This window comes from Bombina bombina, chromosome 3 (assembly GCF_027579735.1).
Source record: "Bombina bombina isolate aBomBom1 chromosome 3, aBomBom1.pri, whole genome shotgun sequence".
In the NCBI taxonomy this organism is placed as follows: Eukaryota; Metazoa; Chordata; class Amphibia; order Anura; family Bombinatoridae; genus Bombina; species Bombina bombina.
The window spans coordinates 631,220,844-631,248,632 of NC_069501.1; the positions used below are offsets into that span (position 1 = coordinate 631,220,844).

The 27,789-nt window shown below is 39.2% G+C and overlaps 1 protein-coding gene across 3 annotated transcripts in view; it reads left to right on the forward strand.

Moving 5' to 3' along the window:
- The window catches only part of DHX40 (DEAH-box helicase 40), a 527,461-nt gene that overhangs the window by 5,213 nt on the left and 494,459 nt on the right, over nucleotides 1-27,789 (forward strand). For 2 of the 3 annotated variants that reach the window (XM_053707320.1, XM_053707319.1), the window contains exon 2: nucleotides 16,851-17,047. In XM_053707320.1, coding sequence (XP_053563295.1) covers nucleotides 16,864-17,047 — 184 coding nt within the window. In that variant the 5' untranslated portion in view covers nucleotides 16,851-16,863. Of the gene's footprint in view, nucleotides 1-15,127; nucleotides 15,157-16,850; nucleotides 17,048-27,789 lie in introns of those variants that run through there. The other variant, XM_053707321.1, reaches the window with a different exon arrangement.

Genomic DNA, 27,789 nt, shown 5'->3' on the forward strand with positions numbered 1-27,789 from the left:
AAGTGATAGGCCTTCCAGAATCACCAGAATTTCAAGACCTGATGGCCTTTGTGTCTATAACCTTACCTCAAGCCTTGCAGATTCCAGCCCCTGCTACTCCCTTTCAGATAAAGAGGGTTCATAGGATAGGGTCTCGCAGAGAACCTAATGAGGGTAATAGACCTAGACCGGTGATATTCAAATTTATTAATTTTCAAGATAAGATGTTATATCTTAAATATTACAGAAAATGTAATCCTTTTGTACTAGGCTCCCATAGATTACTAATCTTTCAAGATTTCTCAGCAGAAACCTTGTTTAAGAGAAGAGATATGTCTTTTTTTATGGTAGATTGCAGAAGGGAAAATATAACATCAAATTGATCTATCCCGCGAAACTAGTGGTAATGAGAGAGGGTAATACCCTCACACTAAACAATGTCATGGAAGATGAGACTTTCTGCAGAGATGAGGGGGTACCGTAAAAGAGTAATGTTTGGAATGTGTAACTAGAAAAGATGTATTCTTGTCAGGATTGTTTTGGTTTTTGGTATTTCTGTGTGTTTTATCCTTTTTTTTTTTTTTTTTCTTCTCTCTCTTCGCCTCGGTACGCCAGGTATGTTCGTCTGTCGCCCCCACACCACCCGCACGATAAGGATAAGAATTGATGGGATCTAAATTTAAGTTATTATCCTGGAACGTGGGGGGCATAACCTCCCCAATTAAAAGGAAGTCCATTATCAAATATTTGGGGAAATCTAATCCTGATTTAGTCTTGCTTCAGGAATTACATCTTAAGCCCCAAGAAATTCCCAAACTTAAATCTAAGTGGGTTGGGGAGGTTGTTGCTGCTCCGTCCTCCTCCAGAAAGAGGGGGGTAGCTGTACTATTGAGTAAGAATTTGGAATACCGCATAGATAATACTGAAGCGGACCCTGAGGGTCGGTTTTTATTCCTGGAGATTGAGATTAATAAGATACAATATGTAATATGTAACATTTATGGGCCTAACCAAATCGACTATAATTTTTGGTCAGCCCTAACAGTGAAATTGCATAGATTTATAGGGCGTAACTTAATTATTGCTGGAGATCTCAATTTACTTGCAGATGCTACGCTGGATAGTCTTAAAAAAAGATCGCTTAATACCAGGTGTAGGAAGGTACGGATCTTCCAAAAGTTGTGTTCGCAGCTGGGCGTAGTTGATATATGGCGGGTACAGAACCCAGATAGTCGTGTATTCACCTGTATGTCACAAGCCCAACAGGCATTTTCCAGGATTGACTATTTTCTTATCTCAGACTCTCTCCTTAGCTGGAACTGGCTCCCTAGAATTAAGGATATTATAATTTCTGACCACGTTGTCATCTCGTTGACGTGTAACCCGGTCTTAAGGAACCATGCTAGTAACCAAATTTTTTTTCCTAAATATTTAAGCAATAACACTAGTTTTCAAAACTGGTTACGATTGAAGTTGGTGGATTATTGTAAGAATAATGAAAGTTATTCGGATAAAATTGAGGTGTTCTGGGAGGCATCTAAAGCTGTCCTTCGGGGGAGATAAAATCTTATACGGCTTTCCGAGAGAAGAAATGTAGCCAGATTGGTAGGCAGTTGGCTAACCAAGTCAAAAACGCCTATAGAGCGTATATTAACAATCCCTCTACACACTGTTGGGGAAGATATGTAAGGGTGAAGTCACTACGCAAAATACATATTAAGCAAAATTGTGCCCAAGAAGATCTTAGACTAAAAGCTATTTATGGAGGTCATACAGGGAGATCAGCAAAGTTTTTAGCTAGATTAGCTAAATCTTCTCCAAGACACGCAATCTCTGCTATTAAACAGGGTGCAACCAGGTTTACTAAGCATTCTGACATCGAAAGAGTTTTTTTAAATTTTTTCCAAGATCTGTATAAGTTAGAGTCTTCAAATTTAACAAAAAAAAGAGAATTTTGGGACAGGATTAAGGTTCCGAAATTATCAGTGGAAGCGAGGGATCTTATCAATGCCCCCATTACTAATGAGGAGATTGTATCGGCAATTAAACATGCCAAACCTAACAAAGCAGCGGGACCGGATACATTTCCAATCGAATTTTACAGAATTCTAGAACCGCAGGTGGAACCAATATTGAATAAGTTGTATAACCTATATTTTCTAGGAAATTCTAGATGCTAGCAATACTTTGCTGCTGCAAATATTTCACTAATTCTCAAAAAGGGCAAGGATCCTGAGCTACCTAGCTCCTACAGACCGATATCAGTCCTTAACACCGACTATAAGCTTCTAGCAGCTATTTTAGCCAACCGCTTGAAATTATGTATAGGAGATCTAATTCACGAGAACCAATCAGGTTTTATGCCAGGTCGGAACCCGGTGAGAAACATGCGGAAATTGCTAATACTTATCGAGTCTTATTGGAACAGATATGTGACTTCTAACCACTGCAAGATTGCAGACAAAGCCATCTTAACGGTCGACGCGGAGAAGGCCTTTGATCGGGTCAGCTGGGATCATTTGTTCTTCTCCCTAGATCAGGGCGGTTTAATGACTACATCCGACTAATTTATAGCGCCCCTACATCAGCGGTGGTAGTTAACAATGTTATATCTCAATGATTTACCATGAACAGAGGAACTAGGCAGGGCTGTCCACTCTCCCCCCTTCTATTCAACATCAGTTTAGAGCCCCTGGCTATATTATTGCGCCAGGAGTTGGTGGGTATCTCATTGGCAGGCGAGAAATTAGTCCTGCTTCTTTACGCGGATGATCTGCTCCTATTCATCTCTAACCTTAGGACTACATTACCAATCTTGCAAGGTATTATCCAAGATTTCGGTGAGGTCTGAGGATATAAGATGTTATTTAGGGACATATAATAACTAATTCTATGTAAAAAAAATTGTGAATGCTCCTATATTTATATGGCATAAAAAATGTGATTAGGTATCAAACAGTCTGGTGTTCAGATATAAATTATTTATTCTATTAAAAAGTTCACATAAAAGACATATAAGTGATACTATGACCGGTCATGTACATAAACATAAAATTTGTTTTTAAAAATGGCTGTTCACTGTTTGGAGACAACTCATTTAAAAGTATATAACACTTAAAAAAAGTCTTGTTAGACTGTGCAAAGTGTTGATTTAAAAAATCCTAGAGTTTATGTTCTCATAAATGAAACCAATCTTTTAAAATCCACCTCTATTATATAAGTTCGTATGGGACTTGGTTAATAGAAAAGTTCAGTTTTTGTATGGTTCCGTATATACAACCAAATATCAGAAGTAGAGCTGCATACAATCAATTTTTGTTGTTATTCATCTTATATACAATAGTCTTTTTGAAATAAAGGAATGTGATCCCTATCAACCACGCTGTAGGGCCGCTACACCTCTACAGTGCCTACCTGCTCCTTTCTCGAGCTGAATCCTCCGTCTGGGTACGGCACAGGTGTCCAGAGCGGCTCCTAACAGCTGGTGACGTCACGGACGCTTGGTGCGTCTCAAATGTAGATCCGGTTAGAAGGAAAACTCTGCGCAGAGTATTTAGAAGTAAAAAGGTAGTTCCAACGAATCCTTTACAATCCTAGATAGTGGTGGTATAATATCACTTTGTGATTGTCAGTCTAAGCCCATCAATGCGTTTCGCCATGTACCATGGCTTTTTCAAGATGGTTTAGGCTTGTACTCAGTTCCTTTATAAATGTATAGTTCCTCTGTGATTGGTCTAGGTTGGATTGTTAATCCTTTAAGGAAATCCCTTATTTAAGGTGGATTTAGTAAAAGGTGGATTTTTTTAGTTTTCATGTTCTTGCTTTGTACTTTGTAGAGCTGTCTCCTACTTTCATTGTATTTAATACAATGTATACAAAATTTTTCCTCTTAGAAGGATAATCTTATATATACAATTGGTATGAAACTATAAACTAAACTGCTCAATCATATGTAATATATTTTCTGTAATAAAATTAATTCTTAATGTGCACATAATATAGGCACATCTTTTAGGAATATTTTGTTTAAAACATTTAAAAATTAGGCTAATTTAATATAAACCTATCAAATATAGACAACTGAAGTCCCTTATGTTTATCTTTGTTAGAGCACTAAAGGTTTCTATTAGTATTAACAAAAAGTGTGTGTGAGTTAAAAATTATACAACTATATTGTTGTTAAACCGTTATTAACCCTATATATAAATACTTTATAATAGGTCCTATAATGCCCAGATATGGAATTAAGGAATTTCTTAAATAATGTCTGTTTGTAGGAGAGGACAGAGAAATATAGTTAAAATCTATACCTCTAATTCAAAGATAATAACATCTGTATGACTAAAACATGTATAACACATTGGTTCAGTTATTTCCTGTTGTTATTTAAATGCAAATATTACATCATATTTCTGGTTATGCTTGTGAGGTTTCATCAATATCAATTCTGTTTATTAAAATACATTCCCCAAAAAAACTATTGTCTATGCTTGATAGATGAATAGATGATCATCAGTTAAAAAATAAATATTCAGGGAAGATGTTTTTTATTATTTTAATGTTCAGGATACAAAAAGATCCTAATGTATTGTGTAGTATAGTTTTACATTCTCACATTTGGCTTATCTAAATATATACAGGAGCTAATATTTAATAAGGGATTACAAGATCAACAGTCTAGAATGAATGGGTTTAAATCTAGTTCCGAATTTAATCCTTGTGGGAATAATGTTTGAAGTTCAAAAATCTCTAATAGTATATTTTTTACCTGTATTTGAGGATGTGTATTCTTTACATTTGGTGCTATGTTGACAAGCTTTACAGCTGTAACAGGGGTAGTATCCCCTTAATTTCGTTCCGCAATGGGCACGAGGTTTGCTGCCAGCTATGCTAATCTATTTATGGGTAAATGGGAATACCATTTTACCCAGGAGCATGAGTTGGGAGCAAACCTTGTGCTATTCAAAAGATACATTGATGATATCCTAATAGTGTGGAAGGGGAGTGAGGATAGCCTTATTTCTTTTTTTGAAGATATGAACCTTAACGATCTAAACTTGAAATTTACATATACAATAAGCAGACAACAAATAACGTTCCTAGATTTGGACATCTATATAGAACAAGGGGAACTAACAACTAGGAATCATTTCAAAACAACGGATGCCAACAATTATATCCCCACACATAGTTGTCATTTGAAGAGGTGGATAGACAACATTCCTAAGGGTCAGTTCCTTAGGATTAGACGTAATTGCTCCAGACTTTCTGATTATGATACACAAGTTAAGATCTTAGAAGATAGGTTCTTAGAAAAGGGATATGATCACGATAGTTTGAAAAACGATATTATTAAAGTTAGAAATATGGACAGACAAAACATACTCTCTAAAAGGCCAAAAGTTGAGAACAAAATCAATGAAATTCTTAAAGTACCATTAATTACCAATTATAATTGTCATCATAAACACCTAACTAGAATTTTAAACAAACACTGGCATCTGATCAAATCCGATCCAATTTTAGGAAACAGCATTTCTGAATACCCCAGTATTGTTTTCAGAAAAGCAACTAACATTAAAAATATTCTTGCACCCAGTGATTTTAAGAAAAAAAAACAATCAGATAAAAGAGAGAGATTTGATGGGAAGAAAATTAAGGGGGTACTACCCCTGTTACAGCTGTAAAGCTTGTCAACATAGCACCAAATGTAAAGAATACACATCCTCAAATACAGGTAAAAAATATACTATTAGAGATACCATCAGATGCAGTGATAAAGGCATCATATACCTGATCCAGTGCACTTGTGGCAAACAATATTTGGGAGAGACCTCTAGAGTTTTACGCACAAGAATTAGGGAACACCTCAACCTTATCAAGAAAGGGGATCAAGACACTAGGCTATATGAGCATTTCAGGACAATACATCATAATAATATAAATGACCTCAAATATTGGGGCATTTGCAAGATCGCAAAACCTTGGAGAGGAGGAAATTTTGACCAACTACTCCTTAGAAAAGCAGCAGAGTTTATTTTTGAACTTCAAACATTATTCCCACAAGGATTAAATTCGGAACTAGATTTAAACCGATTCATTCTAGACTGTTGATCTTTTAATCCCTTATTAAATATTAGCTCCTGTATATATTTAGATAAGCCAAATGTGAGAATGTAAAACTATACTACACAATACATTAGGATCTTATTGTATCCTGAACATTTAAAATAATAAAAAACATCTTCCCTGAATATTTATTTTTTAACTGATGATCATCTATTCATCTATCAAGCATAGACAATAGTTTTTTAGAGGAATGTATTTTAATAAACAGAATTGATATTGATGAAACCTCACAAGCATAACCAGAAATATGATGTAATATTTGCATTTACATAACAACAGGAAATAACTGAACCAATGTGTTATACATGTTTTAGTCATACAGATATTATTATCTTTGAGTTAGAGGTATATATTTTAACTATATTTCTCTGTCCTCTCCTACAAACAGACATTATTTAAGAAATTCCTTAATTCCATATCTGGGCATTATAGGACCTATTATAAAGTATTTATATATAGGGTCAATAACGGTTTAACAACAATATAGTTGTATAATTTTTAACTCGCACACACTTTTTGTTAATACTAATAGAAACCTTTAGTGCTCTAACAAAGATAAACATAAGGGACTTCAGTTGTCTATATTTGATATGTTTATATTAAATTAGCCTCATTTTAAATGTTTTAAACAAAATATTCCTAAAAGATGTGCCTATATTATGTGCACATTAAGAATGAATTTTCTTACAGAAAATATATTACATATGATTGAGCAGTTTAGTTTATAGTTTCATACCAATTGTATATATAAGATTATCCTTCTAAGAGGAAAAATTTTGTATACGTTGTATTAAATACAATGAAAGTAGGAGACAGCTCTACAAAGTACAAAGCAAGAACCTGAAAACTAAAAAATCCACCTTAAATAAGGGATTTCCTTAAAGGATTAGCAATCCAACCTAGACCAATCACAGAGGAACTATACATTTATAAAGGAACTGAGTACAAGCCTAAACCATCTTGAAAAAGCCATGGTACATGGCGAAACGCATTGATGGGCTTAGACTGACAATCACAAAGTGATATTATACCACCACTATCTAGGATTGTAAAGGATTCGTTGGAACTACCTTTTTACTTCTAAATACTCTGCGCAGAGTTTTCCTTCTAACCGGATCTACATTTGAGACGCACCAAGCGTCCGTGACGTCACCAGCTGTTAGGAGCCGCTCTGGACACCTGTGCCGTACCCAGACGGAGGATTCAGCTCGAGAAAGGAGCAGGTAGGCACTGTAGAGGTGTAGCGGCCCTACAGCGTGGTTGATAGGGATCACATTCCTTTATTTCAAAAAGACTATCGTATATAAGATGAATAACAACAAAAATTGATTGTATGCATCTCTACTTCTGATATTTGGTTGTATATACGGAACCATACAAAAACGGAACTTCTCTATTAACCAAGTCCCATACAAACTTGTATAATAGAGGTGGATTTTAAAAGATTGGTTTCATTTATGAGAACATAAACTCTAGGATTTTTTAAATCAACACTTTGCACAGTCTAACAAGACTTTTTTTTAAGTGTTATATACTTTCAAATGAGTTGTCTCTAAACAGTGAACAGCCATTTTTAAAAACAAATTTTATGTTTATGTACATGACCGGTCATAGTATCACTTATATGTCTTTTATGTGAACTTTTTAATAGAATAAATAATTTATATCTGAACACCAGACTGTTTTTTGATACCTAATCACATTTTTTATGCCATATAAATATAGGAGCATTCACAATTTTTTTACATAGAATTAGTTATTATATGTCCCTAAATAACAGTTTATTATTATATATACGCTGATTCTCCTCATCCCCACAGCTGTTCAGCGCATACACACACCTCTTTCCTTTTTTTGAACTATTCTCTATATTTTCTGCCTTATGGGAGCAGATTAGTGTGTATTGCAGGGGTTAGATTTGCGCACCTTATAAACATTTCTTTTCTCAGGATATAAGATAAATACCACAAAGTCAGAACTAATGTGGTTGTATAAAAAACCTACACTTAATATTGAGCACCCGTTTTTGGAAGTTTCACACGTTTCATATTTAGGCCTACGATTATCGAGTAATCCGAAGGAGTGGTACAACGCAAATTATGCGTACTCCTTGGAACAATGCTGCAAAACACTAGAGGATTGGATATCGTTACCTATATCTCTTTCGGCCCGAGTGATATTGATTAAGACAGTTATTTTTCCTAAACTTTTATACATCTTATTAAACATCCCGTTATTTTTGCATAAGAAGGACATTGCGAAGTATAATAAAGCCTGTTCAAGATTTCTATGGAAAGGGTCCAGACCACGGATCGCATGCCGTCGACTTATGAATAGTAAGCTAGCAGCGGGTCTGGCTCTTCCCAATATTCAGGCTTACAATCTAGCTAGTATCGCTAGATTTGCGATGGATTGGTTAACGGAAAAAGAGCAAATCTCCTCCTATATCTGGGAATCAAGGTTGGTGGCTTTACTGCATTGCCCATTGACCTCACTCCCCTCAAATATATTCCACTTATTTATGTTTAGGAATGTCATAGTGGCATGGCAGAAATTATGCGTCGACCTAGATTGCCCAACACATGTTTCATATTATCTACCTATTTGTGGTAACCCCAACTTTACTCCTGGGCTATCAAATCAGGTCTTTAAGGAATGGGAACAAAAAGGTCTGAAACTTATGGGTCAGATCCTGGGAACTACAGGACTCCCAATAACCTTTGCGGAACTTGCAGATAGTTATGACTTAGGGGCTCGTGAGTTTTATGCATATCTGCAAGTCAGGCATTATATTCGAGAGTTACTCCAAAGCTATGGAAAGATTTGGTCATTAGGTGATCTACAGGATAGGATAAACAACTACGCGCCAGGAGTGTACGCAATCTCATCATTATACTTACTCATAATGCAAAAATCTTCCAGTGTACAGGTCAGCGATATGATAGCAAAATGGTCTTCTCACTTTCCGGATATAGATGATCAGACTATTATCGGTAGTTTCAAAGTAGCACAACAAAGCTGGGTTCCAACGTTATGGAGAGAGTCTCAGATTAAAATTGGCCTTCAGAGGTATTTAACACCTGGACTGTTATCCAAATGGTATAAAACATGTATCCCCTGTTCTAGATGTTCTGCAATAGATGCTGATTTATTTCATTGTCTTTGGGCTTGTCCTAAAATTTTTCAATGTTGGATGAAGATAACTTATTGGATGAATACAAGTCTACAGTTGGACTATGTACTGAAGCCCATTGAGATTTTTTTTCATGACGAGATACCAAGGCATAGCAAAAAATCATAGTCTTATAAACACAATTATATTCACGGGACGTAATCTTATCCTTAAACTATGGAAGGCACGTGAAGCATCCAAGATATCTCAATTCAAAAAGGCCTTATTGAGTCAGTTTACTACAGAACAATTTAATATACCCTATCCGCTAGGAGAACACTTACCTATTTTTTTTAAGAAATGGGAGGATTTTGTTATATCACTGCCTTTGGCTTTCCAAAGGAAAGTGATAAAACCATTTCGTGAATCTGAGTTTATCCTGACAAACGTTTATGCAGGCCGTTTCCCTGGAAGTTGGGTTGAGGACATCGAGTGAGTGCTCGGGGGATGATGGGGACATGTGTGGCCGGGGCGGACCGTGAGAGTTTTCTCCTTTTTTTTTTTTTTTCTTTTCTTTTTGTGTTTTTTTGTTTTGTGTGTTTATCGGTTTATGAGTTTTAAACTCTTATTGTTTATGGAATAAGGAAAGGTCCAAATTAAAATGGGAAAGCTAAAAGATAGTATCTCTCGACATTGGATCACATGAGTTTGATGCACTTGCATTGGTTAAATTGAAGTGATTATATACTAACCTGTGGTTTAGGTGCGCTGTCTTGTCATACTTGTATTCAGTGTATGTTACTACATAAGATTTTAACTGGTTTTTCTGAAATTTTTGTATTTTGTTGTATGTAATAAATAAATATTTAAAAAATAAAAATAAAAAAAAGACTTTTCAAATCTGTTTTATTAGCAATATCTTTCGCCCAGTGCTCAATGTGCTTAAAGGGAACTTCTCTTTCTGCAAGTAAACTAAACATGTCCCTAAAGCACTTTTCTTATGTGCAGTACTAATATTTACCTTCTAAATGCCCTGTTTATATTGTACACTTTGTCCAAAGTGGTATGATTTGTTGCTGCATAGCACTGCTTTATTTAATCTTTGGTGGCATAGCTATAATTCTACTTTCACTATTGTAGATACACCATCTTGCCAAACAGACATTATACTAAAATCCTATATTATAAAATGCCAAGTATGTTTGTCCGACGCTGTCATGCGCAGTAGAGACTGCGATAGGACAAACATACCTGGCCTTTACCTGCAGCGCGAGACATCTTCAGGAAGCTCCAGAACTCTCAGCTGTTATGTTACAGCCGAGAGCTGGAGCTCCTAAAGCTTCAGGCATCTGCCGCGTATGGAGCCGGAGGGCGATTGGTGTTCCGCCTCCATATGAGGGCAGATGCCTGATTATTACAGATGGTGACACCGTGTGTGTCATCGTCTGTAACGATCTTCTACTGGTGCCAGTGGGAGGTGTGGACGGGAGACGGGTGGTGGGTGGGTGGGCGGCTCAGCAGCGGAGGGATGGGGCAGCTACACTACCGAAAAGGGGTTGCTACAGAAAAAAAGGGACAGGGCGATGTAACTGTATGGATGTTTGCATTTTGAATATGTGTGTAACCACAGGCTCTTGTAAAATTTACTAATATTGATTTTGTAACTTTAAAATGTATAAAAATAATAAAGAAAAAAAAAAAAAGAGGACATGGAGGGATGTGGCAGCTACACTACAGAAAAAAAGGGACAGGGAGGGATAGGGGAGCTACACTACAGAAAAGGGGTTGCTACAAAAAAAAAAGGAAAGGGAGGGATTGGGGAGCTACACTACAGAAAAGGGGTTGCTACACAAAAAAGGGACAGGGAGGGATAGGGCAGCTACACTACAGAAAAAGGGTTGCTACTGAAAATAAAAAAGGGACAGGGAGGGATGGGGCAGCTACACTACAGAAAAGGGGTTGCTGCATAAAAAAAGGGACGGGGGGATGGGGCAGCTACACTACAGAAAAGGGGTTGCTGCAGAAAAAAAGGGACGGGGGGATGGGGCAGCTACGCTACAGAAAAGGTGTTGCTGCAGAAAAAAAGGGACAGGGGGATGGGGCAGCTACACTACAGAAAAGGGGTTGCTGCAGAAAAATAGGAACAGGGAGGGATGGGGCAGCTACACTACAGAAAAGGGGTTGCTACAGAAAAAAATGACAGTGAGGGATGGGGCAGCTACACTACAGAAAAGGGGTTTGGGGGTGCGGGGGGTACTAAATGGCAATCGTAGAAGGGGGGGGTGGTGGGACCACTACACTACAGAAAAAAATTAAAAATTTAAAAAATTAAGTTAAAATAGGGGTTTATAGGTTTATAGGTATTGGCAGACAGCTGCCAGTACCTTAGATGGCAGAAATAGTTAGAGGGGGGAGGGTTAGAGAGCTGTTTGAGGGGGGATCTTGGAGGTTGGAGGGATAGATGGATCCTACCCTGCAAAAAAATAAAGCGATAGGAGGCTAGGGATAGAGGGATAGGGATAGATGGGTTGAGGGATAGGTATATTTATTTCCTCAAACATTTTTGCCCGGGTTCAGGGGCTTTAACACTAGTATACATGAAAGGTTGATTGGAGGGCAATCTAAATTGTGAAAGAGAAGTATCATGATGGCCATCCTTTGGGTTGGTGTTGTGGTCTCTTGTAAGGTTTAAGAAAAGCATGAAGGCTTTGTGAGAACCATCTGCTGGTGAAGACTATTAGGCGCATCAATTATATCACACAAAAAAAAGTGTTTTGCTTCTCCAGTCAGGCAAAACAGGTGGTATAGTTGAAAATTTACCAGTTTGCTACCATGGTAACTTCTCCAGTTATTTATTTAGATGCCAAAGTACTGACCAATCAAATTAATAATGTCTGTCTTTGTTCATGCCCTAGACTTGGCTCCTCCAAGGAATTAGTAAGATACTTTCATTATTTTATTTTATTTTTTTGAGAAAAAAAAAAAACTTTATTGAGAATAAATGATACATTGTGAGTAAAATCATACAATTACATGTAAATATACAAAACAAAATGTTCACGGTTGCTCAAATAGTGTGAAATTTTACATTTTCTCAGAATTATGCGCTATTAAAAAGTAATTTTCTATTACATATTCAACTATAGCTTATAGGGTTGCACCAATACCATTTTTTTAAGACTGAGTACAAGTACCGATACTTTTTTTCAAATACTCACCGATACCAATTACCGATACTTTTTTTATGTCTTGACAGTTTACCAAGCACAATAGTTTACCAAGCACAATAGTTTACCAAGCACAATACAGACTAATGATTTAAGATCACTTCTTTATAATTATGAACTGTATCTCAAAAGACATTTTGAAATAATAAAACAGTTTTATGTGCTTGTTGTCACAAAGTTCACACAACATGTTTATAAATTAAATTATTACAATAACATATATTAATAATAACAACAATAAATAACAGCTGCAGCAGCTGGGACTGGAAAGCTACAATTTAAAGGGATGATAACTAAATGCTATTGGGTTGTAGGGTGCATATATAACTCATCAATCTGACATCTGGTTGTTAATACAAAGTTGTATAATTTAATTCTGAAAATAATATTGGGGAAGGAGTGTCCCAGTAATCCCCTTTGAGAAAAATGGGGCATTTGTATTCTACTGACTCAACAGAAAATAGGGCTGGTCTTCATATTTTTCCAGGGCTGCTTTTTATTCCCAGTCCAGCCCTGGCTAAGGGTGTTCCTCAGAGTACAGTATATTTGAGCATAATTGTGCAAGATGAGCGGCTTCCAGCTGTAAAGTAGCAGCTTTTAAAGCACTGCTCTGACGTAAAATAATACAAATAACAGCAATTTGTATTGGCAGAACAGAAGTGAACAATTTTTAGTTAAGTCTCCACTCCAGCTTAAAATGAAATGGGAACATACAGTTTGAAAAACACCACAAGATGGCATATGGGTAGGAATTGGAGGTATCGGTTTAAGTATCGGTGCATTTGCACGAGTACAAGTACTCATACAAATACTTGGTATCGGCACCGATACTAGTATCGGTATCGGTGCAACCCTAATAGCTTAGGTCACATTGAAGACATTCCAATTTTAAAGGCAAATAGTCTTTTAGCACTGAAGTAAATTGTTCATAATGAACATTTATAGTTAGGTAACATTATTATTATTATCGGTTATTTGTAGAGCGCCAACAGATTCCACAGCCCTTAATACTTTCATATATAGTTTACAAATATTCAGACGTTATAGGACCCTCCCTAAGTGTTATTCTGACTTTATCTCTGGCGAGTTAATGTGGCGATACTTTCATTTTTATTCAGCCAATTTTATTCTTTCAAAAAGGTTAAGGGTATGTAGACTGGCAAGTGCTGCCAAGTATTGGTGGATAGAAATGAGGACTCATAGGGATACCTCTCTCCTATTTTGTTATTTGAGTTGTCTATGTGCTGACCATCAAATGAGCTTTGTTTTTTATAATGGGGTATTTTTTAATGAGAAGTGGTTGATTAACTTTGCGTTGCCAACAGTATGTACCAAGTTGGGATGTTTTTGTGACATCATGCTCTAAGATTCCCCACGTTTTGTGGTGCTTTTTGGAAAGTGTACACCAATCCACAATCCTCCTCAAGAATACAGCAGAACGATATTTGGTTATATGTGGTACACCAAGACCTCCGGATTTCTTCGGGAGATATAGGGTGGATTTAGCAATTCTGGGTGGACATTTTTTCCAGATATAGGAGTTCACCACTGTGTGTAGTCTAGGGAGATATGTCTCTGGAAGTGGTAATGGAAGAGTTTGGAACAGACAGAGGATTTTTGGGAGACTGGTCATTTTGGTTACCCCAATTCTGCCTATTCAAGATATTTTTTTTGTGTAGCCATGTCGATGTGTCTTTTGTGAGCGTGGCAACGAGGGCTTTGTAGTTTAATTCAATTAACAGCTGAGGGTTTATAGAGAGGTGGACGCCTAGGTATTTTAAGGAATTGTGTTGTATTAGGTATGGAGTTTGTTGTGCATATCTGTGTCCCTTAAATGGATGGGGAGGATTTCTGATTTATGCCAAAATCCCCAAGGGATCTTAAATGAGCTTTGTTTTACTATAATATTAATAATAACAATAACATTTTTGGTGTTTACTATCTCTTTAAGTACAGTCTTCAAACACCACTCTATTTAAAGGTACAGTAAAGTCAAATTTAAAATGTCATTATTCAAACGGAGCGTGCAGTATTAAGCAACTTTCCAACTTTCTTCTATTATCTACTTTTGCTTTATTCTTTTGGTGTCCTTTGTTGAAAAAAACTGCCTAGGTTGCTAGCACTATTGGGAGCTAGCCGTTGATTGGTGGATGTACATATATACCTCTTGTCATTGGATCACTAAGTAGTGCATTTTACGAAGAGAATAAAACACATTTGATTATAGAATAAAGTTGTTTAAAATTGTATGCTCTATATGAATAATATATATCAATACCTGGGTTACTAATCTCTGATATCCCTAGATTGTGAGAAATATTGGAGTATAAAACACTCACATCACATGTTGTTACCCAATTTTTTTTATCCTTTTTCTTAAAGTGAATGTCAATTTAGATGAATCGGTGCCCGGTTTTTAATAATCCTATTAAAAACAAGGGCACTTTAATTCATCAAAATTTACATTTCACTTGTTTTCTTCAAATACTTACCTTTTTAATCTTCACAGCCGCTCCAGCAATTCCCCTGGTCATCGGAATCCTCTTCATACGCCAGAAATGACAGATCGGTCATCCTCCAATCACGGCTTCCCCCCAGGGGAATCATGACCTGAGGCAACGCCGTGATTGGAGGAAGCCGGATTCGTCATTTTGAACCCACGAAGAGGGCTTGCGGAGGAAGCGCTGCAGCGGCTGTCAGGATTAAAAGGTAAGTATTTGAAGAAAACGAGTGAAATGTAAATTTTGATGAATTAAAGTTGCATTGTTTTTAATAGGATTATTAAAAACCGGGCACCAATTCATCTAAATTGACATTCACTTTAAATATAGTTTCATCAGTAAGTCTGTTGTATCTCGTATATATGATTCCAACCCAATTACATATGTTTCGTAAAAATGTATCAATATACATACAGTATACTTGTGAAATTTGACTTATCTAATTTTCTATGATGTGATTTTAACTTGCACTAGCAGTGTACAGCTTAGCTCAATGCCAAATAAGCAATTTTACATTTTGGAATATAAACTGTACTTTATATTGTTTCCTTTTTCCTTCTGTCTTGATAAAAGATATAGCACTTTGTGCATTTTTACACTGTGGACTTCCTTTGTTCCTTGGTTGCTTCGTAACTTAGTTAACCCTGCTTTAAAGTATCAGGCCCTAAGTGATTGTGTGTGCTAAAAATAACTGTAATCTTAGTTATAACATATGGCCAAACAGTAATTAGCCTCTTGTGAGCATAGTAGGTGTCTCATTATGGAAAGGTCTTGACTATAAAACAAATTCCTGCTTCCCTTTTTGTAAAGGAATGCAACTCCCTGGCTGTATAACACGTCTAGGACTCAGTCTAGAGCATGTCAGTGTTAGTGATGTAATGAAGGGTGGTCAGTCATTACATTTCACATTTGAGTTGTTCTCACTGTATGTAGGAATTGTTGTTATAACATTTTTAAAAGGGTTTCAAATGGCATAAGTAAAATCCCAACCAGTTAATATTAAAATAATTAAAGGGACAGTCTAGGCCAAAATAAACTTTCATGATTCAGATAGATCATGTAATTTTAAACAATTTTCCAATTTACTTTTATCACAAATTTTGCTTTGTTCTCTTGGTATTCTTAGTTGAAAGCTTAACCTAGGAGGTTCATATGCTAATTTCTTAGACCTTGAAGGCCACCTCTTTTCAGAATGCATTTTAGCAGTTTTTCACCAGTAGAGGGTGTTAGTTCACGTATTTCATATAGATAACACTGTGCTCGTGCACGAGAAGTTATCTGGGAGCAGGCACTGATTGGCTAGACTGCAAGTCTGTCAACAGAACTGAAAAAAGGGGCAGTTTGCAGAGGCTTAGATACAAGATAATCACAGAGGTTAAAAGTATATTATTATAACTGTGTTGGTTATGCAAAACTGGGGAATGGGTAATAAAGGGATTATCTATCTTTTAAAACAATAAAAATTCTGGTGTAGACTGTCCCTTTAAGCCTAGTTAAATTAATTGATATAAATCAGTGGGTCTGTTAAGACTGTTAACTAATGTAATAACCAGCATTGTCACTAGATATTATTTTAAAGCAGTGCAGTTCAAATACCATTAGTAATATCTTGCATTATGCTTTATTTTTCAAATTTCTTCTGTTATAACACAGATAGAGCAGTAATGTTTAACATGCATTAATCCAGCTACATATAGTAAACAATGTTCATTTGACAACCAATTGCTGTAAGTTCCAATGACATCATAATGTTACATCTTTTATTAAAAGCTTGAGAAATAGATAAGGGCTGCCTTATGTACTAACGCTATTCTGAATCTAAACCAGTCTGTCTTCTGCAAAAATTTCCAAATTCTTAAGTGTACTGTGTATTGATTGATTATTTTCTTTATTATCTTGTAGGACCTGTTTTGTCATGGAGAAAAAAGACAGAACTCACAAAAGAGAATATGATAGGTCTACCTACTTCCCAACACTTCCTATTCACAGCTGCAAGGAAAAGCTTCTTAAGGCCGCCAAAGATAATTATTTTCTTATTGTAACTGGAGACACCGGTAGTGGGAAGACTACACAGCTGCCACAATACTTATATAAAGCAGGTAATTTCATAGATGTTTTGTATCTCTAATTGCAAGCAGTATTTACACCTATAGGAGTTTGTGAAAAATGGGATTTTGTTATAAACCATCTATTGGAGTTCTGGATCTGGCATTTTAATTAGCAATATGCAACTTTTTAAAAACTCCCAAATATTTACATTCCTCAGAAGTACAAACTGCTATTCATAAATACATATTAGAACTTGCTTCTTAACAATGAAACTCCTATATACACAGATGCAACATCTTATGAAGGACAAAAGCAATTCTCAGATAAAATATTCACTTATATAAAAGTATTGCCTCAGAAATCTTTCCACAGTTAGCAGTGTTTAGTCTTCCTCTTCACACCAAGCATTGCAAATCTAGTTTATGTTGGATTGCAATAAAGGAGTGTGGCCTATTCCAAAACATTATATTTATATGCTCAATGACATTCATTACATTTATTTTCCACCAACAAGATATGTTTAATTATTTCCAAAGACATTATTAGGAGTAGGGGAAACAGACAAACCTATAAATACATCAGGAACTCTGAAGTCTGTGTTAAAAGTCAAAATTAAACTTTAATGATTCAGACAGAGTTTGTAATTTAAAAAATAAAATACAATTTTTTTTCTGAATTTTCTATGATCAAACGGTGCACAGTATTTTTTTATGTATAAACGCTTTTTGTGCATGTGCAAGAGTTCAGTGTATACATATGTTTGCGAGTCACTGATGGCTATCACATGATACTGTAATGCTTGAGGATATTCCACTATCAGACCAAACTTGGCCAGTAGTCTTCTTATCCCGGCATCAAGCTGGAATGATAGGGAATATCCAAGAGCAGAGAAAGTTTGCAAAATGAGGTAAGCAGTACTCACACTATGCAGGGTAGTCTTTGGCGACAGCAGGTAGGTATCAGCGGTTAGGCAGTTCAAGGGTAAACCACTTGAAGGGCTGGAAACAGACAGGATAGTCTCTGAGGGCAATAGGTAGGGAATCCAGCGGTAAGGCAGTTCAAGGGTAAATCAATAGAATGGTCAGGCAGGCAGAGTTTGGCAACAGAATGGCAATCCAATATTTTAGGGTTAAGGCAAGCAGCATAGTCAAACAGGCAGAGTTCATCAACAGTTAAGCAATCCAGCAATGCAGCGTAGTCAAACAGGCAGAGTTCATAAACGCTTCATCAACAGTTAAGCAATCCAGTAATGCAGAGTTTAAGGCAAGCAGCGTAGTCAAACAGGCAGAGTTTATAAACAGTTAATCAATACAGCAATTCAGCATACAGATATACAGCACCCAGGAGCACAAGAAGTAACGCCTATACTTGGGCACAGGTGAGAGAGACTGAGTCCTTTACATAGGGAAGACAGGGCGGGCAGTGATGATGTCATCACCGTGCTGCAGTTACACTGCTATATCCCTAGCAACAGGAGGAGTGCCTGTGTCCGTGGCAACGGCCACAGCAGAGCAAAGGAGCAGCGTGACAGAGCCCCCTTCTCAAAGGGTATCTCCGGGACCCTACATAGGCTTGGAGGGATGTGCAGCATGAATTCCGGAGACCAAAAATGGAGCATGCACATCACGGGCAGGAACCCAGGAACGATCTGCCATGGAGTAGCCCTTCCTGTGTACAAGGTACTGTAGTTGCCTGCGCCTGTATCTGGAGTCCAGGATCTTAGTAACCTCATACTCAGGGTCACCATGAATCAGGAGCGGGGGGGAGGAGGTGGTCGGAGCTGAGTATATCTGTTCTTGATGTAAGGCTTGAGTAACTAGATATGGAAGACAGGGTGTATGCGCAGGATTCTGGGCAAGGCCAGTTTGTAGGCAACAAGAGATAGTCTTTTAAGGACCTTGTAGGGGCCGATAAACCTAGGCCCTAATTTGTGACTGGGTTGACGTAGACGACTATGTCGAGTAGAGATCCAAACACGGTCACCTACCGAAAAGGCACGAACAAAAGCTCTATGATGATCAGCAAACCTCTTGTATCTGGAGACAGCTGAATGTAACTGAGAGCGAATACATTGCCAATGAGTAGTGAGGTTAGTAACGTGTTGGTCTGCAGCAGGAACCCCTGTGGACTGAGCAGAAAGAAGAAAGACACAAGGTTGGTAACATGCTGCGGCTTGAAATGGGGAACTTCGTAGAGAAAAGGGGCAACAACTCAGACCAGTTGCTATGGAGAGAATTAACAAAAGTTCTGAGATAGGTTTCGAAATCTTGAAACACTCTCTGTCAGCCCATTAGTCTGAGGATGGTAGCCGGACGATAAGGAAATTGTGGTTCCAGTCAACTTGCAAAAGGTTCTCCAAAAGGCAGAGATGAATTGTGGACCTCTTGAGCAGATGGCAGTTTCTTTAAGGGTACAAAATGAGCCAGTCTGGAAAATCGATCTACCACAACCCAAATAACCGTATGATGATCAGAAGGAGGGAGGTCCACAATGAAATCCATAGTTATGTGTGTCCAAGGTTGTTTGGGAATGGACAATGGTTGGAGTAAGCCAGGAGGCAAGGATCGAGGAGTTTTATATGCAGCACAAGTCGTGCAGGCTTTCACATAATCCTGAGCGTCGGTCTTCATGGTAGGCCACCATACATGCTTGGAAAAAAGCTTAAAAGTTCTTAGTAAACTTTCAGGACATCCTGGTTTATGATCATGAGACCAGGATAGCACAGGGGTGCGTAGGTTCAGAGGTACAAAGAAGATATCAGAAGCCGCTGGGGCCTCAGGAGGCTTTCTAGACTTGGCATGTTGCAGTCTTTGAAGAAGAGAGGTGTTAAGTTGAGCAACCACACAAGAGGGGGGTATGATGTGTTAAATAGGAGGGTCAGAGGAATCCCTTGACTAAGGAAACTGACGGGAAGGGGCATCAGCCTTTTTATTCTTGGTTCCAGGAAGATAAGAGACCACAACGTTAAAATGGGAAAAGAACAAGGCCCACCTGGCCTGTCTAGGATTGAGTCTATGAGCAGTCTCAAAGTACGTCAGATTCTTGTGGTTAGTGAGGATCTGAATGGGATTGGTGGTACCCTCTAGCCAATTAAGCCATTCAGTCAGAGCTATCTTAATGGCTAAGAGTTCATGATTACCCATGTCATAGTTCTTCTCTGCAGGAGTAAAGCGCTTGGAGGATAAAGGATCCCTTTGGGTTAGGACTGCTCCAGCTCCAATCTTGGAGGCGTCAACCTCTAAAGTGAACTGCAGGTCAGGATCAGGATGGTGGAGCACAGGAACAGAACAAGGTGAGAGAAGGCATCCACGGCTTCGGGAGGCCAGTTTTGCAGTCTCTGTTCCATTTAGTTAACTCAGTAAGGGGAGCAACTATTTGGGAGAATTTTTTCTCTTGTTAAGTGTAGTCAGTCCACGGGTCATCCATTACTTATGGAATATATCTCTTCCTAACAGGAAGCTGCAAGAGGATCACCCAAGCAGAGCTGCTATATAGCTCCTCCCCTCACATGTCATATTCAGTCATTCTCTTGCAGCCTAACTAAAGATAGGTCGCTGTGAGAGGTCTGTGGTGTTTTTTAACTTAGTTTATTTCTACAATCAAAAGTTTGTTATTTTAAATGGCACCGGAGTGTGCTGTTTATTCTCAGGCAGCATTAGAAGAAGAATCTGCCTGTGTTTTCTATGATCTTAGCAGACGTAACTAAGATCCACTGGCTGTTCTCATCTGAGGAGTGAGGTAACTTCAGAGAAGGGGAATAGCATGCAGGGCCCCCCTGCAAATGAGGTATGTGCAGTAAATTATGGAATGGAATTGACTGAGAAAATACTGCTGATACCAATGTAAAGTAAGTTCAGCCTTAAATGCAGTGATAGCGACTGGTATTAGGCTGATGAGTGTGTGTACACTGAATGTATTTTTCTAAGGAATGGAATTGACTCTGAAAATACTGTTAATACTGAAATAATGTATGAGCCTTAACTGCAGTAAAAGCGACTGGTAGCAGGCTTATTAATAACAATTCATAACTTTTCAAATGTATGTTTAAAACGTTTACTGGCATGTTAATCGTTTTTTGTGAGGTACTTGGTGATAAAACTTATTGGGGCATGATTTTTACCACATGGCCATCTTTGTTTTCTGCATAGAAACAGTTTTCTGAGCTTCCCCACTGTTGTAATATGAGTGGGAGGGGCCTATTTTAGCGCTTTTTTGCGCAGTAAAAATTCAGTCACAATCTGTCTACTTCATCCTCCATGATCCAGATCGTCTCTAGAGAGCTCAGGGGTCTTCAAAATTCATTTTGAGGGAGGTAATCAGTCACAGCAGACCTGTGACAGTGTGTTTTTACTGTGAGAAAAACGTTAATTATTAAATTGTTATCCGTTTTTGGGTATTAAGGGGTTAATCATCCATTTGCTGGTGGGTGCAATCCTTTGCTAACTTAATACATTTACTGTGAAAAATTGGTTGCTATAACTATTTTGGTTCATTGTTATTTCAACTGTGACAGTTTTTTGTACTTCTTAAAGGCACAGTAGCGTTTTTTATATTGCTTGTAAATTTATTTAGAAAAGTATTCCAAGCTTGCTAGTCTCATTGCTAGTCTGTTTAAACATGTCTGACACAGATGAATCTCTTTGTTCACTATGTTTAAAGGCCAATGTGGAGCCCAATAGAAATTTGTGTACTAATTGCATTGATGCTACTTTAAATAAAAGTCAATCTTTACATGTAAAGAAATTATCACCAGACAACGAGGGGGAAGTTATGCCAACTAACTCTCCTCACGTGTCAGTACCTTCGCCTCCCGCTCAGGAGGTGCATGATTTTGTGGCGCCAAGTACATCAGGGAGGCCCTTACAAATCACTTTGCAAGACATGGCTACTGTTATGACAGAAGTATTATCTAAATTGCCAGAATTAAGAGGCAAGCGCGATAGCTCTGGGTTAAGGAAAGTGCTCGCGGATGAGGTGAGAGCCATGTCAGATACTGCGTCACAGTTTGCAGAAGATGAAGACGGAGAGCTTCATTCTGTGGGTGACGGATCTGATCCAGGGAGACTGGATTCAGAGATTTCTAATTTTAAATTTAAGCTTGAGAACCTCCGCATATTGCTAGGGGAGGTATTAGCGGCTCTGAATGATTGTAACACGGTTGCAATTCCAGAAAAAATATGTAGGTTGGATAGATACTATGCGGTACCGGTGTGTACTGACGTGTTTCCTATACCTAAAAGGCTTACAGAGATTATTAGCAAGGAGTGGGATAGACCTGGTGTGCCTTTTTCCCCTCCTCCCATATTTAGGAAAATGTTTCCTATAGACGCCACCACACGAGACTTATGGCAGACGGTCCCTAAGGTGGAGGTAGCAGTTTCTACTTTAGCTAAGCGTACCACTATCCCGGTGGAGGATAGTTGTGCCTTTTCAGATCCAATGGATAAGAAATTAGAGGGTTACCTTAAGAAAATGTTTGTTCAACAAGGTTTTATCTTACAGCCCCTTGCATGCATTGCGCCTGTCACTGCTGCGGCGGCATTCTGGTTTGAGTCTCTGGAAGAGGCCATTCGCACAGCTCCATTGGATGAAATTATGAACAAGCTTAAAGCACTTAAGCTAGCTAACGCATTTGTTTCTGATGCCGTCGTACATTTAACCAAACTTACGGCTAAGAACTCCGGATTCGCCATCCAAGCGCGCAGAGCGCTATGGCTTAAATCCTGGTCAGCTGACGTGACTTCTAAATCTAAATTGCTTAATATTCCTTTCAAAGGGCAGACCTTATTCGGGCCCGGCTTGAAAGAAATTATAGCTGACATTACGGGAGGTAAGGGCCATGCTCTACCTCAGGACAGGGCCAAATCAAAAGGCCAAACAGTCTAATTTTCGTGCCTTTCGTAACTTCAAGGCAGGAGCAGCATCAACTTCCTCCGCTCCAAAACAGGAAGGAGCTGTTGCTCGTTACAGGCAGGGCTGGAAAGTTAACCAGTCCTGGAACAAGGGCAAGCAGGCCAAGAAACCTGCTGCTGCCCCCAAGACAGCATGATGAGAGGGCCCCCTATCCGGAAACGGATCTAGTGGGGGGCAGACTTTCTCTCTTCGCCCAGGCTTGGGCAAGAGATGTCCAGGATCCCTGTGCGTTGGAGATCATATCTCAGGGATATCTCCTGGACTTCAAAACTTCTCCTCCACGAGGGAGATTTCATCTTTCAAGGTTATCAGCAAACCAAATAAAGAAAGAGGCGTTTCTACGCTGTGTACAAGACCTCTTACTAATGGGGGTGATCCACCCAGTTCTGCGGACGGAACACGGGCAGGGATTTTATTCAAATCTATTTGTGGTTCCCAAGAAAGAGGGAACCTTCAGACCAATCTTGGACTTAAAAATCCTAAACAAATTTCTAAGAGTTCCATCATTCAAAATGGAAACTATTCGAACCATCCTTCCCATGATCCAAGAGGGTCAGTACATGACCACAGTGGACTTAAAGGATGCCTACCTTCACATACCGATTCACAAGGATCATTATCGGTACCTAAGATTTGCTTTCCTAGACAGGCATTACCAGTTTGTAGCTCTTCCCTTCGGATTAGCTACGGCTCCAAGAATCTTTACAAAAGTTCTGGGCTCACTTCTGGCGGTACTAAGACCGCGAGGCATAGTGGTGACTCCGTACCTAGACGACATTCTGATACAAGCGTCGAGTTTTCAAACTGCCAAGTCTCATACAGAGATAGTTCTGGCATTTCTGAGGTTGCATGGGTGGAAGGTGAACGTGGAAAAGAGTTCTCTATTACCACTTACAAGAGTTCCCTTTCTAGGGACTCTTATAGATTCTGTAGAGATGAAAATTTACCTGACAGAGGCCAGGTTATCAAAACTTCTAAATGCTTGCCGTGTCCTTCATTCCATTCCACACCCGTCAGTAGCTCAGTGCATGGAAGTAATCGGCTTAATGGTAGCGGCAATGGACATAGTACCATTTGCGCGCCTGCATCTCAGACTGCTGCAATTGTGAATGCTAAGTCAGTGGAACAGGGATTACTCAGATTTGTCCCCCTTACTAAATCTGGATCAAGAGACCAGAGATTCTCTTCTATGGTGGCTTTCTCGGCCACATCTGTCCAAGGGGATGACCTTTCGCAGGCCAGATTGGACGATTGTAACAACAGACGCCAGCCTTCTAGGCTGGGGCGCAGTCTGGAACTCCCTGAAAGCTCAGGGATTATGGACTCAGGAGGAGAAACTCCTCCCAATAAATATTCTGGAATTAAGAGCAATATTCAATGCTCTCCTAGCTTGGCCTCAGTTAGCAACTCTGAGGTTCATCAGATTTCAGTCGGACAACATCACGACTGTGGCTTACATCAACCATCAAGGGGGAACCAGAAGTTCCCTAGCGATGTTGGAAGTCTCAAAGATAATTCGCTGGGCAGAGTCTCACTCTTGCCACCTGTCAGCGATTTACATCCCAGGCGTGGAGAACTGGGAGGCGGATTTTCTAAGTCGCCAGACTTTTCATCCGGGGGAGTGGGAACTTCATCCGGAGGTCTTTGCTCAACTGATTCATCGTTGGGGCAAGCCAGATCTGGATCTCATGGCGTCTCGCCAGAACGCCAAGCTTCCTTGTTACGGATCCAGGTCCAGGGACCCGGGAGCGGTGCTGATAGATGCTCTGACAGCCCCTTGGGTCTTCAACATGGCTTATGTGTTTCCACCATTCCCGATGCTTCCTCGTTTGATTGCCAAGATCAAACAGGAGAGAGCTTCTGTGATTCTGATAGCGCCTGCGTGGTCACGCAGGACCTGGTATGCAGACCTAGTGGACATGTCGTCCTGTCCACCGTGGTCTCTGCCTCTGAGACAGGACCTTCTAATTCAGGGTCCTTTCAACCATCCAAATCTAATTTCTCTGAGGCTGACTGCATGGAGATTGAACGCTTGATTCTATCAAAGCGTGGTTTCTCAGAGTCGGTTATTGATACCTTAATACAGGCTAGGAAGCCTGTTACCAGAAAAATTTACCATAAGATATGGCGTAAATATTTATATTGGTGCGAATCCAAGAGTTACTCATGGAGTAAGGTTAGGATTCCTAGGATATTGTCCTTTCTACAAGAGGGTTTAGAAAAGGGCTTATCTGCTAGTTCGTTAAAGGGACAGATTTCTGCTCTGTCCTTCTACACAAACGTCTGGCTGCAGTTCCAGACGTTCAGGCTTTTTGTCAGGCTTTAACTAGGATTAAGCCTGTGTTTAAGACTGTTGCTCCACCGTGGAGCTTAAACTTAGTTCTTAATGTTCTTCAAGGCGTTCCATTTGAACCCCCTTCATTCCATTGATATCAAGCTGTTATCCTGGAAGGTTTTGTTTTTGATGGCTATTTCCTCGTCTCGAAGAGTCTCTGAGTTATCTGCCTTACATTGTGATTCTCCTTATCTGATTTTTCATTCAGACAAGGTAGTTCTGCGTACTAAACCTGGGTTCTTACCTAAGGTAGTTACTAACAGGAATATCAATCAAGAGATTGTTGTTCCATCACTGTGTCCTAACCCTTCTTCAAAGAAGGAATGACTTTTGCATAATCTGGACGTAGTCCGTGCCCTGAAGTTCTATTTGCAGGCAACTAAAGATTTTCGTCAAACTTCTTCCCTGTTTGTCGTTTACTCTGGACAGAGAAGAGGTCAAAAGGCTTCGGCTAGCTCTCTCTCTTTTTGGCTTCGTAGCATAATACGTTTAGCCTATGAGACTGCTGGACAGCAGCCTCCTGAAAGGATTACAGCTCATTCTACTAGAGCTGTGGCTTCCACCTGGGCCTTTAAAAATGAGGCCTCTGTTGAACAGATTTGCAAGGCTGCGACTTGGTCTTCGCTTCACACCTTTTCAAAATTTTACAAATTTGACACTTTTGCTTCTTCGGAGGCTATTTTTGGGAGAAAGGTACTTCAGGCAGTGGTTCTTTCTGTTTAATGTTCCTGCCTTGTCCCTCCCTTCATCCGTGTACTTTAGCTTTGGTATTGGTATTCCATAAGTAATGGATGACCTGTGGACTGACTACACTTAACAAGAGAAAACATAATTTATGCTTACCTGATAAATGTATTTCTCTTGTAGTGTAGTCAGTCCACGGCCCGCCCTGTCTCTAAGGCAGATCTAAATTTTAATTAAACTCCAGTCACCACTGCACCCTATGGTTTCTCCTTTCTCGTCTGCTTTGGTCGAATGACTGAATATGACATGTGAGGGGAGGAGCAATATAGCAGCTCTGCTTGGGTGATCCTCTTGCAGCTTCCTGTTAGGAAGAGATATATTCCATAAGTAATGGATGACCCGTGGACTGACTACACTACAAGAGAAATAAATTTATCAGGTAAGCATAAATTATGTTTTTTTATAAACTTGCGGTAATAATTAGAGAACCCCAAGAATCTCTGTAGTTCCTTTAATGAGGTGAGTTGAGGCCATTCCAGGACTGCTGTGAGCGTTGAATGATCCATGGCAAAACCCTCCTTCCATATATCATAGCCAAGAAACTGGATATGAACTTGGTCAAATTCTTATTTCTCCAGTTTGGCTACCAGGAAATTGTCTCTGAGGCGAAGAAGTACCTGTCTCACATGTTCATGATGCTCCTCAAGGGTGGAGGAGAAAATAAGGATGTCATCCAGATAGATGATGACAGTGCAATTGAGGAGGTCACGGAAGACATCTTTGACAAATGCCTGGAAGACAGCAGGGGCATTACACAGCCCGAAAGGCATTACAAGGTATTCGTAATGTCCTGATCTTGTTTTAAAGGCAGTCTTCCATTCATGCCCTGGGAATATACAAACAAGATTATATGCCCCACGTAGATCCAAGTAGCAAGCATTCTGGAGCAAATCATAAAGCTCAGTGATTAACGGAATAGGATAGAGATTCTAGATAGTGATGTTGTTAAAGGCTCTGTAGTCGATACAGGCTCTGAGCCCACCATCCTTCTTACTGACAAAAAAGAAGCCAGCCCCAGCAGGAGAAGAGGAAGGGCGAATAAAACCTTTAGCTAGGTTCTCTTGAATATACTCTCAGCTTTGGAGAGTGGATAAGTCCTCACTTTAGGAAGTGGGGCTCCAGGAAAGAGGTCAATCTTGCAGTCGTAAGGATGGTGGGGTGGCAGCACATCAGCTGCTTTCTTTTCAAACACATCCATAAAATCTGCGTAAATTGAGGGAAGGCTTGATAGGGTCTGTAGGCTGGCAATGGGGATGTGGCGTAATGGAATAACTTTAGCCAGACAGGAGTAGAAGCAGGATGTACCCCAGGAGGCCAACTGTCCCTCAGTCCAGTCAAACTGTGGATTGTGTATACAGAGCCAAGGAAGACCAAGGATTACTGGTTGTGCTGGAGAATGAATGACATTGAACTGCAACTGTTCGGTATGAAGGACTCTCACAGTCATGGTTAGAGGTGCTGATTATTATTATTATCAGGTATTTGTAGAGCGCCAACAGATTCCGCAGCGCTAGTATTATGATATGATGTTTTTCTGGGAGTCTCGTCATTGATTCAATATGGATTAAAGCTGATCCAAGGGGAGTGCCATCCAGAGCAATTTATTTTAAGACAATGTTTTTTCTGCAGAAGAGGTAACCCTGCCTGAATCATGAAACGGTGATCCTAAAAATTTCCAGCTGCCCCTGAATCAATAAAAGCCCGAGTGTGGACAGAATTCTAAAGAAAGAAGAGGGTAACGGGTACCAGGATTCGAGAAGATTGAGGGGATTTAGTAGTGACCACGCTTAGAGGTACCCC